The 17,250-nt window shown below is 61.1% G+C and overlaps 2 protein-coding genes across 4 annotated transcripts; both read right to left on the bottom strand.

Annotated features, from left to right (window-relative positions):
* Nucleotides 1–53: 53 nt before the first annotated feature.
* Nucleotides 54–11,553, bottom strand: P3H3 (prolyl 3-hydroxylase 3). Of its 3 annotated transcripts, none has more exons than XM_089920231.1 (15): nt 10,968–11,553; nt 9,846–9,998; nt 9,293–9,497; nt 9,076–9,207; nt 8,532–8,668; nt 8,037–8,126; nt 6,927–6,979; nt 6,740–6,807; nt 6,503–6,627; nt 3,825–3,926; nt 3,399–3,549; nt 3,058–3,175; nt 2,906–2,981; nt 2,033–2,173; nt 54–1,891 (listed from the first exon to the last, which is right to left on the bottom strand). In XM_089920231.1, the coding sequence occupies exons 1-15, from the start codon at nt 11,451–11,453 to the stop codon at nt 1,736–1,738; spliced, it is 2,193 nt and encodes a 730-aa protein (XP_089776357.1). In that variant the 5' UTR covers nt 11,454–11,553; the 3' UTR covers nt 54–1,735. The 3 variants fall into 3 exon arrangements, with proteins under 3 accessions (XP_089776357.1, XP_022433143.1, XP_089776358.1); XM_022577435.3 differs by having other exon boundaries at nt 9,293–9,494; XM_089920232.1 differs by lacking the exon at nt 2,033–2,173.
* Nucleotides 11,554–11,595: 42 nt separating this feature from the next.
* GPR162 (G protein-coupled receptor 162) lies at nt 11,596–16,823 on the bottom strand. The gene is given in 5 exon segments (XM_089920234.1): nt 11,596–13,114; nt 13,419–13,576; nt 14,151–14,340; nt 14,488–14,491; nt 14,942–16,823. Coding segments are annotated over 5 exon segments (1,875 nt in total). The 5' UTR covers nt 15,919–16,823; the 3' UTR covers nt 11,596–12,568.
* Nucleotides 16,824–17,250: the final 427 nt, after the last annotated feature.

Here is a 17,250-nt window from a genome sequence, read left to right as displayed (position 1 = left end):
CTGGAGCCCACTCCCCAGACAGGGAACTGACTGGGTGGTCTGCACCACTTTCCCCGCCCGCCCCTCCCAGGGTGGAGTCCTGTGCAGCCGGGCCCGGCGCTGGCCCAGCCCTGCCTGCAGCCCCCAGCCCCAGAGGGCACAGCCAGCCCAGCTCCCTCTTACTTGGGCTCTGACTGGACCTCTTTAGGCTTCCAGCTCCGGTTCCCAGGCGTCTCCTCGCTCCCTCAGCTGCGACGCCCGCCTGTCACCTGCCCCGGCTCTGCTGCCAGGGGAGCTGGCCTGGCCTGGCCCCGACTGGGGGCGGGGGGCGGGGGGGCACTGACAGGGAAGGGTAGGGCCAACGACGTCAGGCAAATGAAGTCAGCTGGCCGGGGTGGGGGGAGAGGACAGGGCGGGAGGCGTGTGGCTTCCGAGAGGCTTGGGCCCAGCCCAGGTTGGGGGGTGGGTGGGTGGCAGCAGGAGCTCGGGACTCCACGGAGAAGCAGCCCCCGTGACGAGCCCCGGAGGGAGGAAGGGGTGCGGGTGCTTCCCCGGCCAGTCTCCAGGCAGAGAGCAGAGCATCAGGCCCCATGGGATTAGAGCAAAGCTGTGAGGATTAAGGGCTGGGTTTGGGAGGGGTGCAAAGGAGCAGCACGACCACAGCTCCGGGGGGGCCCCCAGGCCCTGGCCCCCACCAGTGGCGATGATCTTGGCAGTCAGGGCCTGGCTAGGAACCAGTCCAGGAGCCAGAGAATGAGGGTGAGAGACGGCCCACTGTCAATACCCAAAACTGTGCGCCTTAGCTCCGGTGGGGCGCGGAGAGGGCTCCGGTGAGCACGGGGAGGGTGCGGGCCGGGGCTGAGATTACAAGGGACTGATCTGGATAATCCTTCTTCTGGACAAGCCCCAGCCAGCTGCCCCCAGGGTCTGATCCCGGGGTAGAGGGGGAAGGTCCGGGGGCTCCAGAGAGGAGGATGGACAGGCCTGGCCCAGCTCTGGGTGGAGAAAAGAACGGCAAGTGGAGGGCAGCCCCGTCCCCTGCTCCCATCCGGGGCTGGGCCCACTGCTGGCCCCCAGGACTCACAGGGTCCTGCTGGGGCTGAGAAGGCAAGAACCAGAGGGATGAGGCTGCCCGGAGTCCCAGGCAAAATGCTCAGAGAGGGAAGACAGGGCTTAGAGTAGGAGGCCCAAGGAGCAGCTGTCAGGGTTAGGGTTCATCTGCACGAGGGGAGCAGGTGGCCGAGATTTCCCTGACAAATCACAGGCTGGAGAGGCCCTGCCTCTGGGAGGCCCACGATACCTGTCCTCCCTGGCTGGTCACAGCCTCTCCACCCTCCAGCCGCCAGGGAAACTGCCGCAACACACTTGACTGGGCCCCGGCTGAGGGATCTTCAGGCTCTTTATTGACGGGCGGGGAGCGGGCAGTGGGGTGACCCTCCCTCTCATCCTCCTCATTTAAAGCAGTCGGGCCCTACCCCCTGCCGTTTCCCTCCACGGCGGCAGCATCGCGTCTTCTGTCTGTCCTAGGGCTGCAGGTCCGTCAGCTGGGCCCAGGCCTGGCTCCCCAGGCTAGTCTGTGCAGTGTCCTCTGAGTCCAGGGCTGCACGGCCCTTGTGATCCCCAGGCTGGTGGGCGTGCAGGGATGGAGAGCTCGCTGTTCTGCTCCTGTCACATGGGGACTTCTCGGGGGTCTTGGCATCAAGGCAGACCCCCCACAAGTCAAGAGGCCACATCCCCAAGGAGCTGGCTCAGCCCCTCACAGCTCCTCTCGGACCCGAGGCGGCTTCCCAGCCTTGTCCTGGACCCGCTGAAGCCTGTGGCTGGGGGGTTCTGGGGCGGGGTCTCTGCTGGGCATTCCTTCTCCCTCCTCCTTCTCTGGCTCCTGCAGTAGCTCTTTGGCTTCTGTCCACTCCTGGGAGGCGTGGAGAGGAGGGTCTGGCCTGATCTCCTGCATCCACCCTGCCCCAAGGCCCCTCCCCGGCTCAGCTCAGCCCCTGCGCCTTACCCGTCAGCCTGCCCGCCCCTCACACGGCTACTGCCGCTCGCTCCTCACCTGCTCCCCGTGCTCAGGGGCCCACGTGTGCCACAGCGCCAGGCTGCAGCGCCGCCCCCGCGTCACGGCCCACACACCGTGGGGATTCTCCACGCCGGAGCTGAAGGCCACGAGGCGCCCGCAGCGAGGACGGACCTGCGCCTGGCGGGCCATGGCGGATTCAGCTCCAGGGAGGGGCCCTCGGAAAACCTGGCCCTGAGTCCCTGGAGTAGGACTGGGGTAGGGGGCCCAGAGAAGGCAGCTCTCTTGCCTACCACTTCCCCTCCATAATTCAGGGGCTGTCTGGGGGCAAGTGGGAAATGGGCCTCCACTTGGGGAGCCCAAGTGCCAGACTGAGGCTAGAGGAGTTGGAGCCAAAGGGAGAAGGGACCTCCATCCGCCCCAGTGCCCTGACTTTTCCTGGCCAACTCTTTGTACCAGGTGTGAAGCCACCTGAAGGCACGAGCGCAGTACCAGACTCCGGGTTCTGGGCATAAGGATCTTGAGGACACTTTTCCACCCCAAAGAGAGCTTGGATTACCGGTGGTGAGCAAAGAAGGAAGTAATTGGACAAGGCAGAGCAACACACAATGAAGAAGCACTGCTCCGCCTTCCACCGGTCCCAGCCCCGAGCTTGTACCTGGAATAGGGGCTTGGGGTCCTGTGCTTCACCCGCCCTCCTTTACAAGGGCCTGGAGGGGCCCCTTGGAGGTCTCCTGGGAGGGGCTAGGAGAGCCCCTGAACACACAAGTGGTGGGAGGCGCTGGGGAGGCCAGGGAAGGAGAGGGCTAAGGCGGCCCCAGCCACTTCCCTGCATTTGCCTCTGGGAACCTTCTGTTTTGAATCCTGAGCCCACAGCTGGGTTCCCTGTCCCCCGCCCCAGTCCCCATTTACCGTGACGGTGAGGGCGTTGGGCTCTGTGAAGAACAGGTGCCCGCCCTGGAAGTCATCGTTGAGGTAGAGGAGTCCGCTGGGGAGGGAGGAAGACAGGAGGCGGTGAGACCCCCGCCCAGGCCCCCCTGCCTGACCCCTGGAGGGCCGCCCACCTGTAGTCTCGGTAGGTGTAGGCCGGGGGCTCCCGCCAGCACTCCCCGGTGTCAGGGTCCAGGACGCAGTTGTCTGCATGCACCGGGTGGCTCAGGTCCATGCGCTGTGCCTGCTCTCCTGGGAAGCGAAGGGGCCTGGTGGGCGCCCCGCTGCCCGGTGCCCGCCCACCGACACCCACCCTGCAGCGCCGGGGTCACAGCCGGGCCGGCCTGGGAAGGGGAGTCAGTCCTCGTGCAGTGAAGACTGAGACGCACGTGGCTGGGGCTGCGGAAGGTGTGCGGTGCACCGGCCCCGAGGGGCCCCGAGGCTGGGGCGGAGCGGCAGGGTCCCTGGCGGTTACCTTCTATGGCACTACGGCACACCAGGTGGGTGAAGGAGAGGTGCAGGGGCCGGTCCGGGGAGAAGTAGGCCTGTGTCAGGCTCCGCACGCGCTCGCTCACCTCCAGAAGCAGCTGGGCGCCCTGACTGCCCACGACCCCAGCCCGGGCCAGCTGCCAGCAGAGAAGGAAGGGCCAGGAAGGGGGAGGCACTGGAAGGGTGGCCCCTGCCCCCGCCCCACTTCCACTGCCCTCCACCCACGGTTTGGGGGCGCCCATCCGCCCAACTGCTCCATGACGGCAACCCGGGACCCTCGGTCTGGAAGCCCCTCCTCAACCCTGGGCCGAGGACTCGGCTACTCTCGGTCCCGGAAGAACCCTCCGCAGGAGATGCCCGGCCCTCTTCTCCAGTTCTGGCATCAGGCCAGGGCCTGGGGGCCTCCTCTCACCTGGGCGGCCTTGAGCACCGTGAGCCCCTCGAAGCGTTCGTGGGGAGTGTGTGGGGAGCGGCGGCCCTGATAGCCAGACCTGGCTCCAGACTCAGCCGCGTCCTAAGCAGGGAGGGGGTTGGCTGGGGGAGTCACCCTCCCGGGCCCCGGGCTATCGCCCACCTCACTGCCCACAGGGCCACATGGCCTTCCCTCCAACCCTCCCAACTCCCTGGAAGAGGCTAGAAGCTCCCGGAGTTCTCTGAGCTGCTGCCCTTTCCCAGAGAACGACTATCTCCGCGTCTGTGTTGTCACTCCTGGTAAAGATCTGGAACCCCGCTCATGGAAGGGACTGTGCACAGAACTCTGGAGAGCTTCCTACAGTGGGGAAGGGGCCTTGAGAGGTAAGGACAGCTGGGGAAGGGGACAGGAGGGGCTTGATCACTCATCCCGATGGGCCGAGAATAGCGGAGTTTCTCTGGAAAAGGACGCTGGCAGGAGGTTCGACAGTCGGGACAGGTCCTGGCTGACTCGAGGTAGGGACATGGCATCAGCAAAGGTGTCTCTCTTCCATCCCTTCTCACCTTACATGCTCTTGGAGAACTTGAGTACCCTTGATGCTAAGTCCCAGTTACCCAACTGCCTACATGACTCTTATCAACTGGGGGTCTCCTAGTATCTGAGTGTCCCTTTCCTGATACCTACTGTCTGCTTTTTCTTTCCTTTTTCTATTCTGTCTGCTTTCTGAAACTCAAGGTACCACTATCTAATTACCCCGTATTTAAGCCTCATCTCTGAGAGGTTTATATAGAGGCTACCTGGCCACTGAAGCCATCTAACACTCTATTCTTTTATTCATTCATTCATTCAGTAGGCATTGAGCACCTACTATGTGCCAGGCACTGTTCTAGGCACTGCAGACTCAGCTGTGAACATGAAAAGTTCCAGCAGGGTTTATATTTTGAGATAATAAACAAACAAACCAGATCAATTCAGATGGTGATAAGTGTTACATGGAAAATTAAAGCAGGGTTACAACCCCGAGAGTGCCCCGGCAGGGATCAGGGGACAGCTAGGTGATGAGGTGACACCTACATTGAAACCAAATGATATGAAGGAATAGCTGAGAGAAAAAATGTTCCAGGCAGCAGAAATAGCAAATGCAAAGGTCCTGGGGCCAGAATGAGTTTAGTGTAATCAAGGAACAGAAAGCTCTGATACTTGGGAGTTATCCTTGACTCCATTCTTTCTTCATCTTCCACATAGATTTAGTCCTCAAATTCTCTTTCTTTGATTTTCTAAATATTTCTCATCTGTCCCCATCTTCATTCCCTTGAAATGAGAACCTAACCTAGGGCGGCGGCCCTCTTGCAATCATCCCAGAGGCTCCCGCTCACTTCCCTCTCCCGCTGCATTCTCCACACTGCCACTAGAGGGAGCTCCCAGTCCTACAGGATGAGGGCTCCAGACCCTGCCCTTGGAGGTTCTGCAGGAAGACAAAAGTCCACCCCTCCTTAAATCCTTCAGTAAGCCGTCCACAAATAAAGTCCAAACTCCTTGGTAGGGTACAGAGGCCCTTCCCCATCTCTCCTGGGCCTCCACCCCTACACCGCCTCTGGATAACATATGGCCTGATGTTAATAGCGATAGATCATGCTATTTCCACATTCTTCCCAGAGCTTTACCATGTACTAACTCATTTAATCCTCACAGCCACCACAGCAACCCTACAACATAACCGCTGCATTTAGCCCTGTTTCATAGAGAGGAAACTAGGCTCACAGATGTTAAAATACATTGCCCAAGGTCACACAGGTAATCCCTGCTGGGACTGGCCCATGTCCTTAACTCCTGTGCTCCACTGCAGTTCCCAGAACCCCCCTGTTCTCCCTTGCAGCCTGACTTTCCTTCCCTCTCTGTTTGGTTAACTCATCCTTAAGACTGAGCTCAAATGCCAGCCCCTCCGGCAAGCCTTCCGTGACTTCGCATCTCGGCGTGGGATCCTAGCTCCCTGACCAGGGATCGAACCCATGCCCCCTGCAGTGGAAGTTTGGAGTCTTAACCACTGGATGGCCAGGGAAGTCCCTGGATGAGTACCCTGTACAGACTTCTTTCATCAAACTCACCACCCACTCTGATTATGTCTCCATGCCTGATTCCTTCTCTATACACTGAGCTCCCAAATGCACGGTCTGTGTTCATCTACCTCTCCCTGGAACCTAGGCATTTCCAGTATACAGCAGGGTCTCAAAGAGCGTGTGTCGAAGAAACGCTAGCCCAGAGTGAGGCTGAAGCTTCATAAAATGGCAGACTCGACCTGGTGAATACAGATCATCTCACCCAATCTAGGAGGGGATGGGATGATGGAGAAACAGCCTGCATGTCTGCCGAGCCAATAACTGAGCTCTCGGCCAACCAAGGAATCTTCACCTGCGCACTCACCCTTTCTGATGCATTTATGCTTTGTATTTTGTTCTTCATATCAGTTTCTCGCAAAATCCTTCTGTAAAATGACCAGCCCATGTCAGCTAAGTTAAGAGGAAAAGCAACTTGCCCCCAGCAGGGAGGCACTGGCAAGCACAGTCCCCGCTGGAGAGTCAGGGAGGGCAGGACAGGGGGCAGGCCAAGAGCAAGGGGGCAGACAGCTGTGCCAGAGGGTCCCCAAGTAGCGGCAGTGCCCCCCCCACAGGTCTTCTCACCTTGGCCAGCTGCAGGAGCACCCCGCACTCGGCTGGGGTGAGCAGCCCGTCTAGCACCGCTCGCTCCGACCCATTCAGCTGCCTCGCGTCCTGGGTCAGGGTTACCCCCTCCAGGAGGAGGACATCTGCCGGGGAGGGACAGGAGCGGGGCTGAGGGTCCCCTGAGAGCAGGCCCAGCAGTAGCTGGCAGCCCCCAGCCCCTCCAGGCTCCTGTCTCCTGCTATCCCAGGAACTCACCCTTCCAGTGAGTCAAGGGCTTCGGCTGTGGAGGCTCATGGTCCCACGGCGTCTTCTCCCGATCCTCTCTCAGGGGTGAGAGACACGCTCAGCGGACGCACAGGCCAGTCCAGACCCATCTTCCCCAGGACCCATCCCTCCCCTTCCAGCTCAGGCCACGCCCCTCCCACCACAAGGCACCTCCTACCTGAGTTTTTCTCTAAGGGCCTCAGGGATGAAAGCTGCTGGGGTCCAGGGATCCTGGGACAGTCAGGAAAAGCGCCATCACCCATCCAGTCCACCCCTGAATCCCTGACGGTAGACCCTGAGCTACCACATTAAGGTCCTCCTGCTTCCAGAGGGGAAGGTGGAGGTGGAGAAAGCCCTGGACTCATTGTCGGGAGCCCCGGGCACTGGGCCAAACTCTGCAATCAGAATGATAATAATAACGACAACAACAGCTTACGCAGCACCATTTGCCAGGCGCTATTCTAAGAGCTTTATACGTGGACGTGGAATTTATCATTTAAAGTTCACAACAGTCTGATCAAACAGGTTGCAGTAATGTGCCCGTTTTGCAGTTGAGAGGACTCTGAGACACAGAGACGTAAAGCAACATGCCCAAGACCACACAGCTGCTAAGGGACAGAGGTGGGATTTAACCAACGGTTTCCAAACAGGGAGATTTGCCCGTTAGGGGACGTTGCAATGTCTGCAAACAGTTTTGATTGTCATGACTCAGGGAGTGCTAGCGACACCTACTGGGCAGAGGCCGGCCTACAGGGAAGGTGGCCTATACGGTCCTACGTTGCCTGGACAGCCCCTTCTCCCAGTTAGGAAGTATCTGGTCCAAAATGGCAATAGCGGCAAGAAGGTTGAGGAAGCCTGCCTTATGCTGTAGCACTAGTGAAGATAACCTCTGCCCTTTAGTCCCCTCCACAACTACAACAAAGAGTAAGGAAAGCAGCCGCAACAGAGCTTTCTGTACTTCGGAGCAAGCGACGTGGCTTCAACAGGCCTATGAGATAAGTGTGATGTTCCCATTTTACAGGTAAGGAAATTGAGGCTGAGGCAAGTGAAGGTCCAGAGCTTGTTCGTGGCAGAGAGACCAACATTTAGGCCTGCATGATCCCAAAGCCGCCCTTAACTGCAGGCGCCTGCCTCTGTCCCTGCGACGCTGGGACACAGAGTCCTCTCCAACCCTCGAAGGGTTATGGAGAAATGGGAAACGCTGTTGGGAATGGATGTGGCACATCCACATAGGGCATTACTGCTGTCCCCCTCCTGGGGGCGGGTGGGGAGCAGTGGGGTCACTCACGGGATCCTTGAAGCTGGCCCCCAGGTGCTCCACAGCATAGTAGAGCTGTCTCTTCTCCCCCAGGGATCGAAGGACGAAGCGCTGGATGTCCTGGAGAAGGGGGACAGCGGGGGGGGGGGTGGCAGGGAAGTTAAGGCTGGAGGAGAGCAGGGGAGCCCGCAGGCTCCCTAACCTTGGCTGTGCTCCTTGGCTCAACCCTCCTCCTTCAGCAGCTTCAGGGTGTCGGGGCTCAGACTGGGGGTAGTGTGTGTGTGTGCTGTGCACATGTGCACTTGTGCAGAGGTGGGGGCAGGCAGGGGTGAGGTTAATGGAAGGGGGCTGGGCTGGTGCTTGGACTCAGAAGTAGAGCCTGCAGTGGGGAGCAGGGAGTGGAGACCGAGCAGATGCTGGACTTGGGGTCGCCTTTGGCCAGAATGGGGGGCTGGATCCAGGTGACTTCTCCAGTATATCTGTTTGATTTCGGGCTACCTCACAGGGTGAGTGCGAAGGGGCTACCTCTCTTGGCCCGAGGCCAGGTCTCGGCTCTCCTAGCTGGGCCTGGTACTGGTCCAGAGCCTTTCTGGCAGCCTCATCCTCCGGGTAGAAGAGGAGAACGCTCAGCACATTTTCCACAGCCTGGGACAGATTCCCTACTGGAGACAGAGAATAGCGTGGGGCGGGACCCAGAGACTGGGCACCGCTGTGAACCCTGGGCAGAGGCAAGAAGCCAGGGGGACAGAGGCAGAGCCGGAGAAGGTGGCCTCCCAGGGCCCCATCCCAGGCTCATCCACTGCTTCTTTCCAAAGCTTACTAGAACATACCTGAGCTGTGTGGGCAGAGCTCAGAGGGGAGGAAGAGAGGAGAAAATAAAGGAAGGTGAGAAACAGCAAGAAGCAAGCGTCCTCCTGAGGTGGTGGTCCCCATGGAGCCCTGACCAACTACAGACGCAGACACAGACGGAGGGAGGGAGGGATGGGGCTCAGGATACCATCAGAGACAAACCTTCACTCTCCCCGTTACAACCTCAGTCACCCCCAGGGCTCACCCTTGCCCCACTGACCCTGAGCATGGGCCTCGTGCAGCCGCCTCAGCTGGCTGGGAAGGAAGTCTGGGACAGGCAAGCTGCGACCAGGACGTGTGGCCGTGTCCCCCACACAGCGCTGCCGGCACCGCAGGACCCCTATCCAGTGCCCTGCGGGGGACACACGTGCGCCGCTCAGCTTGCTTCGCACCTCCCTGGGCACCGTGAGGCCCCGCGCAGCACGTCAGCTCCTCACCTGCGATGGCCTCGTACAGGCCTCCGGGGCTCCCGGTCCCCTCCGCCTCCTCTTCCGCCTTCTGCTGCTCCTCAGGCCCCTCGCAGCCGGCCCGGCAGCTCTCCACCTGGGCCAGGCTCTCCTGCAGGGCCTCCTCCAGCCAGGGCAGTGCCAATGCTGCTTCCTGGTGCCCCAGCAGCTCCAGGCCGGTGTCATAGGCTGCCTGCTGGGGAGGGGAGTGGTCAGTCACCTGAAATCCTGGGGCAAGGGTTGCCAGACTAGATCGGGAGGGGGAAAGAAGGGGAGGGGTGTAGGTCTCATTTGGGGCCTGGACTCCAGGTCCCAGTTCACCTTGGGGAATACAGGATGGGCCTCGGAATCCAAATGTTAGAACGTGGGACTTTGTGAATCTCAGGAAGAAAACTAAGTCACAGAGAGGGACTTCCCATCAGGGTCACAGAGGACGGTACCCAGATTTCCTGATGCCCAGCGGACAATGCACAGTCCGGCGAGGCCTGTGTATCCAGCCAGTCAAAGACTGGGGGCGGGATAGGGGTCGTGTTGAGGGTCTCACCCAGTATGGGGGCGTCTCCAGGTCCCGGAAGCTCTGGGGCCGAACCCCGGACATCCGTCTGTACTTAGCCATGTCCTCTCGCATCTGAAGGTGCGTCGGGTTGGCCACAAAGAAGGTGTGCGCTGTGGCTGCTGCCAGGTCCAACTTCTTCAGCTGAGAAGCGGGGAGGATGAGGGAGTCAGCCCTGGGGTAGGGGTGTCAGACTCTGCCTCCTCCCCAGCCTCCGCACCCCAGGCACACCTGGCACTGCCCCAGAGCCTTCTGGAAGACCGGTAGGTGAGAACTGCCCACCACCCAACCTCCAGACCCCCAGTATGTTGGGGCTCTCAGGAGTCTGGTAGCTACGGAAGCGGAAGCAGGGTCTGAAGACTGGAGTGGGTGGGGTATGGGCAGAGGGACCTCGCTGGAGAGACGAAGTGGAAGTGATGGAGTGGGTGGGGTATGGGCAGAGGGACCTCGCTGGAGAGACGAAGTGGAAGTGATGGCTAAGTGCGGTGCGAAAGTAGAGGTGACCCGAGCGACCAGCAAAAGCCGCTGGGCTCTAGGACCCTGAGCTGAGGTGTGTGTGACCAGCGCCCCCCTTCCCCGGCCACGTAGGCATTATTAGGCAACAAGGACCGCACCAGTAGCGCGCAGCGTCCATTGCCCCTGCCCCGGGACACCGGGCCCCTCAGCCCTGGCCCGCTCCTCATCTTTCTTTCCCGAAGCTCCCTCCTGCCCCAAGCGAAGGCTCACACTCACCCCCTTACCCGCCCCCATGCTCTCTCTCCAGCGGCGGATCTCAACCCTAATCCTCCCCCTTCATTCCTGGGAAGAGGCGGCTGTCACTCCACGTAGGTCTCAGTAAGACTTTCTAAAACTCCAGGCCCCTGCCCTCCATCTCCGACCTACTTCCACCCCGCCGCATGACACCCATTCCAACTTCGCTCCCACTCTCCCAAGGCTGTCCCTCGGCGGCCTCGATGGGCGTTTGTCGCGGTTTGATAGGACGGACTCCAAAGGCGAGGTCCTATCCACACAGCCCCACCCGGGTCCGGGCGCTGGCCCGCCGCCGCTCCCGGGAGCTGGAGGAGGACAGCGGCGGGGCCGGGGAGGACCCCCGGGGCCCGGGCCGCCGCGCACCTGGTAGTAGGCCCTCTGCAGGTAGTTGTAGGGCTCCCGGCGGCGGAAGGCGTCCTGGAGCGCGCTCCCCACTCGGAGCCGCGCCGCGCCCCCCGGACCCAGCCTCCGCGCCCCGCACTGGGTCAGGCACTCGGCGCGCCGGAGCGCGGCGCGGAGGAGCAGCGGCTCCCAAGCGCCCCGCGCCGCTCCCGGCCCGGAGTCGGGCCCCGGGGAGGCGGGGAGCGCGGCCCCCGGCTCGGCCGCGCAGCGCGCCCCGCAGTCCAGCCGCGCGCGGCCCAGCGCCGCCCGGCTCCGCAGCGCCTCCCGCAGCAGAGCCACCGCCGGCGCCCAGGCCCCCGCCGCGTAGGCGCGCAGCCCGTCGGCGTAGAGCAAGTCGGGGGCCTGGGGGGGCGCCCCCGCGGACAGCGGGGCCAGGCCGGGGGGCTCGGGGGACCCCGGGGGAGGCAGCAGCAGCAAGAGCGGCAGCCACTGGAGGAGCCGGAACATCGTGCGAGAGCCGCCGGCCGGCTGCAGGAGGGAACTGCGGGAGCCGCGAGGAAGAGGGAGGAAACGGGGAAGGAAGAGGGAGGGGAAAGGAAGGCGAGATAGAGAGGAGGGAGGAGAGGAAGAGAGGAGGAATGAGTGGCGCCGACGGGAGCTGATGGGGCCGAGCCCCAACCCTGGGAGAGGCCGGGGTGAGAGCGAGCCGGGAGTCAGAGGACGCCTGGCAGAAGGTGGAGAACGCGGGCTTTAGTACCAGCGGGGTGGTGTGGACCAAGAAACAGACCGCGGGGAGAGCGGGGCAGACGGCCGGCGGTGGAGCAGGCCTGGTGCTCTGAAGACAGCCTGAGGAGCCTCGTAGGACCCCTGACTCCAGCCGCCGAGGCCCAGCGGGTGGGAAGAGCTACTGCGGCTGCGTTCTCCTCCACTCTTGGGGTCCAGGAAAAGGAGCGTGGATGCCTCCCACAAACCCGCACACACGCGCTTTTGGACAAAGAACTTTCGAATGCGGCAGGGAGGGGGGTAAACTCCAGGTCTGTGACACCAGGTCTGATCAAATCCTTTCCTGCCCGGAAAGTGTGCACATACAGATTTGGGAAAAGGAGGAGCGCTGAGGCATGGGAGATAGAGACATCCTCTAAAACCACCTCCACAGATCTCAACGAAGATCCTTCAAACCCCAAACCAGCTAACTCAAGTGTCTCCCTATGTCCTCCCCCCTCCACACCGCCCTCCCGCCCAGCCCAGCCCGAGGTGCTCTCATAAGGCCGTCCCTGTGAATGTCTGCATGTTTGTCTTTCTCCGTGTATACTTCTGTGCCTCTGTCCAGTGTGCCTGCTCCAGTTTGTCTTCTATGAGCCATTCCACCCCCCCGAGCCTCTGACCATCCCCTTTGCCACCACAGCACATTGGACACACAGGTTTCCATGGTGACACTTCAGACTTTAATACATTTTGCTAGGGATGATGGAAGGTGAGTCAGGCATCTGGTCACTTGGATGGGAGACAGCAGGGGTTCCATCTCCCCAGAGTCTGGAGGCAGCTGCCTCAGGGTCAGGGACAGAACGAGGCGTTACGCACCCAGGACCCCCCACCCCCGAGTCCAGCAGGCCCACCTGGGCTCACAGGGTCAGCTGGGAGAAGATGGGGGTACCTGGGTCCCAAGATCCTCCCCAAGCTCTTGCACTCCCCTCACCTCCTGTCAGGGAGCAGCGTCGCCCTGCACTTAGCCCCAAAGGAAGTCTAACGACTCTGCTATCAGGGGACCCAAGGGAGAGTCGGCGGGGTGAGACTCCCAGCGGCCTGGGCCGGCGAGGAGAGGGCCCCGGCGAGGCCGTCGGAGAAGGCAAAGGTGTCTCATCAATGAAGGTGGTGATCTCCTCTCGGAAGAAGCCTGGACCCCGTGGGGGTCCCCCACCTGACCCCAGAACCCCGCCCTCCAGGAATTGGCGAAGGCTGGCCAGCCCCCCACCTTCAGCCTCCTCCTCCTCCTCCTCCAGCCTTTGTCTCGGTCCCAGGTACTCAGGAGGGCCCCCTAGGGCCCGGCTCTGGGCTGGGAGGACCCGGATGTCATCAGAGGATGACCACTTGTGCAGGAAAGAGCCAGGTGCCCGAGGAGTAGAGAAGATGTTGGTCTCATCGTGGGACAGACGGCGGGACAGAGGGACCTGGGGAGAGGAGCAAGTAGACCCGGGGGTGCTGCCGGGACAAAGGGGGTAGAGGCAGGAACCAAAGTGGGGACTCTGCAAGATGGCTCCACCCCCTTACACTTCTGCAAAACATCCTCTGATGGGCAAACCTGGTTCTGAGCGGTCTGAAGGGGAGCCTCCCTTGCCATGCCTTCCTTTCACCTACTCCTCTTGTGCCCTGCAGGCTGGGGCTAGGGAATTGGGGGTCAGGATGGATAACAGAGACTGGAGAAAAGTAGTGAGGGGATACCCAGAATAGGAGGTGTGCTGCCTAGTCCCATACCTGTAAGTAGTGGACCCTCTCAAGAGGGGGAAAGAGCATGTGCCTTCCAGGAAGCAGCTTCACTTGGGTAGGGTCCCTACCCCCTGGTCCTGTGGCCCCGTTGGCATCAAAGCGAACTTTGCACACTCGGCCATCTGCATAATCATCACAGCCCCCATCTAGGAGAAAAAAGGGGCAGAGTGGTTACAGGCAGGGAATACCCACTTCCCCACCCCCTTATAAGCTCCCCAGAGAATCCTGTTTCCATTAGTCTGTAAGCTCCAAGAGGAAAACAAGAGTGGCCAACGTCTGTTGCATTCGGTGCTGAATCCCTAGCGATTCATACATATAGACACACTTATCTGGAACAGTTACCCCTGGCCCCCCAATCCCACGCCAGGAGCTGTCCCTGTAGCTGGGGAGTCTCTCTCAGGAAGCTTAGCTTTCCCTTGGTTCCACAGCCTTCCTTTATGGTTGTGTTAGTTCTCTGGACTGTTTCTTAGGCTCGGCGGAGGCAGAGCTGGCTAGTGTGGCCTTCGAGGGGGAACAGACACCGAGAGGAGGAAGCAGTGGGTGTGCATCGGGGTGATGATTGGGGAGAGGGGAGCCACGAGTCAACCCAGGGGCGCTGCAGGTTCTGTCCAGTAGGGGGCACTCCAGGGCAGCCCGTCCCCGCAAGAAAAAGGGCTGGTAGAAAAGGGCAGGAAAGGGAGCCGACGCCTAGGAAAGCGAAAACCCAGCCCCTCCTCTGACCGTCGTCGCCATCCTCCTCGGACATGATAGCCACGCACTGCTCCCACACCGTGCGCACGTCGGCGCGGTAGCGCTCGCAGGACCAGATGAAGGAAGGCAGCAGCAGCGTCTGTGCCATGGAGCACCACAGCACGGCCAGCACCATCCAGGGGGGAGCCGAGTCCGACTTCAGGGAGAAGAAGCTCACCACCTGGCAGGAGGATGGAGAGTGGCCCCGGGTCAGGGCCCAGAGCCGAGGGGGCCCACTCGACCCCAGATCCGACATCCTAGTGCAGCCGGGGGCGGGGCAAGAAGTCAGGAGCGGATGGTCCGGATCACGTAGGATCGGGACAGAGGCAAAGCTGGAGGTGAAGAAGGTTGAACAGAGGGGAAGGGATTGACTCAGAGGACGATCAGGACAGAGTACTGGAGAGAAAGCCCAGGGGTGCAGAGGGAGAGGAGCAGACGCCGTACAGTAAACTTGAAGACAGACTGAAATTCAGAAAGAGGGACTAGATGGGGATGCAGAAAGCTGGGGGTGGGGGGGGCGGTGAGCTCTCTGGGGTTGCCACCCAGGGGTGCTCAAGACCCTGTTGTATCCAGAGGGAGTTCGGGAGTGGAGTGTGGAGCTTAGCAGCTGGGTGATGGGTCTTGGGGGCTGAATAGTGGAGCTGCAGGATAGGTGACGGAGCCAGAGGACAGGGAGTGGGACGGAAGGATGGATGATGGAGTTGAGTACTGGTCACTGGCGAACAGGCTAAGGAGCTGGGCTAGTGGGAACTAGGAGATGGATGATAGAGATGGGGGTTCACAAGTGGGGCTGGGTAGAGGAGAGGAAGATGGATGATGGAGTTAGAGGTCAGGTGATCATGCTGGGGTCTGGGTATTGGAGAGAGCAGGTGGGGGGGAGTCCCAATCTCACCAAGATGGGCACCCCTGTGAGTGAGTCATAGAGAAAGACGATGGCGCTGACCAAGTTGGTGACCTGCAGGGATGTCTTGGCCGACTCGGACCCATCCAGCGAGGACCGCCGCTTCCCTCGGGCATCCTCCACCACAATGGCCGGCACCTCAAAGGCTGGCCGGGTGCCCAACCCCCCTGGCCCACCCCCCTTGGCCCCGCCCCCAGCCCCCGCTCTCCGGGCCTGTTGAGCCCTCCGGGGCCGGGCCCACAGCGTCTGGTAGAAGGTGATGGCCACACAGACCAGCCCCATGACAATGCCCCCAAGTAGCAAGAGGCTGAAGCAGACGCCAAAGCCGAGGCCAATCTTGGAGACTATGAACTGGCAGCCGCGGGCGTAGTAGCGCTCGCCGTTGTTGTGCCAGCCAATGGAGGGCAGCGTGGAGAGGATGAAGCTGACCATCCAGATGCCCACGACGGCGTGCAGCGCCTGCTTCTTGGCGTTGCTGAGGCGGTAGTTGACGGGCCAACGCACCATCCACATGCGGTGGTAGGAGAGCGAGGCGACGGTGAAGCAGGTGGCCAGGGCCAGCGTGTAGTAGGTGGACACAAAGACCTTGCAAATGCTTTCGTTCCAGTCATAGTCGGAGGAGGCCTGGCGCCGGAGCTGCACCACAGCGAAGGTGGTGAGGGGCACGGCTGCCATGAGGATGTGCGTGCCTGCCAGGAAGCAGAGCAGCAGCTCCAGCGGCTTGTGCTTCTGCTGCTTGGCCGAGATGCTGAGGATGATCCAGGCGTTGGCCAGCAGTGCCAGGAGCCCGCAGGCCAGCCAGGACAATGCGTTTGAGCGGAGGGAGGCCTCCTCTGCCCCCGCCCCACCCCGAGCCATCCTTTGTCGGTCCCCCCACCCCCCTTGAACTCTTGGGGGTGGGGGCTAGGTCTCACCCAGGAGCCCCACTCACACGCACCCCCATGATGCCCACAGTTCTTGCCCTGGAGTGAGGCAGGCCGCCCCTAGGCCTACCCTAGCGCTCAGCATTGCACGACTGACCCAGCTAAGGTCAGGTGTGGAGGGCAGGGGAGGAGACTGAGGGTCAGCAGAGGTGGTCCTCCGCCTCCATGCTGGGTGGGACCCTTCCAGAAGTATCCCTGTAGTTGATGGGGGAGGCAAGCTGACCGCTTTCCCAACTAGGAGGCTGGCTGGGAAGCCCTGGTCCCCATGTCAGGACTTCCAGCTGTCTTCTGCCTCTGGTGCTTGGCCAGTCAGGGGTCCTCCGGATGCCTCAAGGGGCATGGGGGCGGGGCTCAGCCACCTGGACACCCTGCAAGGGAGAGATGAGGTGTGGAAGGGGCGGAGCAAAGGTGGGGTCTAGGCTGGTCTCCAGCTGGTACCCAAGGCTCCCTTCTCTTGAAATGATAGAAATGACTGGTTACTAGGGGTCATGGGGTCATCCAGAACATTCTCCTGCCTTAAAGCAGACCGTCACTCTAACACCCCACACGGATGAGAGCCCTGCTTTCCAGACGTCCAGGAGAGAAGGTATTCTGACCTCCTGCCTCCCATCCTTCGTCAGCCATTTTTCCTGCTTCTGGCCCTCCCGGGTCCCTCTTTCTGTCCCCTGCTCAGCACTCCTCAACCACTATCTTCACATCCCTGAATCTCTCCTCAGAGCTACCATGGCAGAGGCAAGGCTTGTTTCTTCTTGAGGGCTCACTGGAAACTGGGATATGGTATTACAGTCATTCCCCAACCTTCCAGGCTCCTGGGTCCAGGGGTCCAGGTGCTCAGTTCCATCTCCCCAAGCCTGCATGATCACCCGCCCACTCACCGGGTATCTAGGAAGATGGGAGAAAGGAGGCTGGGACCGCGGCGGGGGTGGGGTGGGGTGGGGTGGGGGGTGGCAGGGAACCCGAAGACAGGGGAACCACTGACATCAGAAGCATCCAGAAAAGGAAAGAGGGGGCACTAGGGGAAGGAGGAGAGTTTGAACAGAAGAGAAGGAGAGAGGGGGCAAAGTGACAGTATTTGAAAATAGAAGGAAAAGCCAAGAGACCCCTGGAGAGGAGGCTTTGGGGGGAGGTGAGGGGGGGATGGAGGGAGGGAGCAGGGAATAGGGAGGCTGAGAAGAAAAGCCCAGTGTTCAATAAGGTTCAGACTCCCTCCACTTCATAGACCCCCACTCTTTCCTCCCCTGCCCTGAGCCTCAGTTTCCCTCTGATG

The sequence above is a fragment of the Delphinapterus leucas genome, chromosome 11, assembly GCF_059928025.1.
Source record: "Delphinapterus leucas isolate spDelLeu-1000000601 "Yukka" chromosome 11, BTC_Dleu_Yukka2, whole genome shotgun sequence".
NCBI lineage: Eukaryota > Metazoa > Chordata > Mammalia > Artiodactyla > Monodontidae > Delphinapterus > Delphinapterus leucas.
Note: the sequence above shows the minus strand (reverse complement) of the source record. Positions and strands in the feature narration are given on the sequence as shown.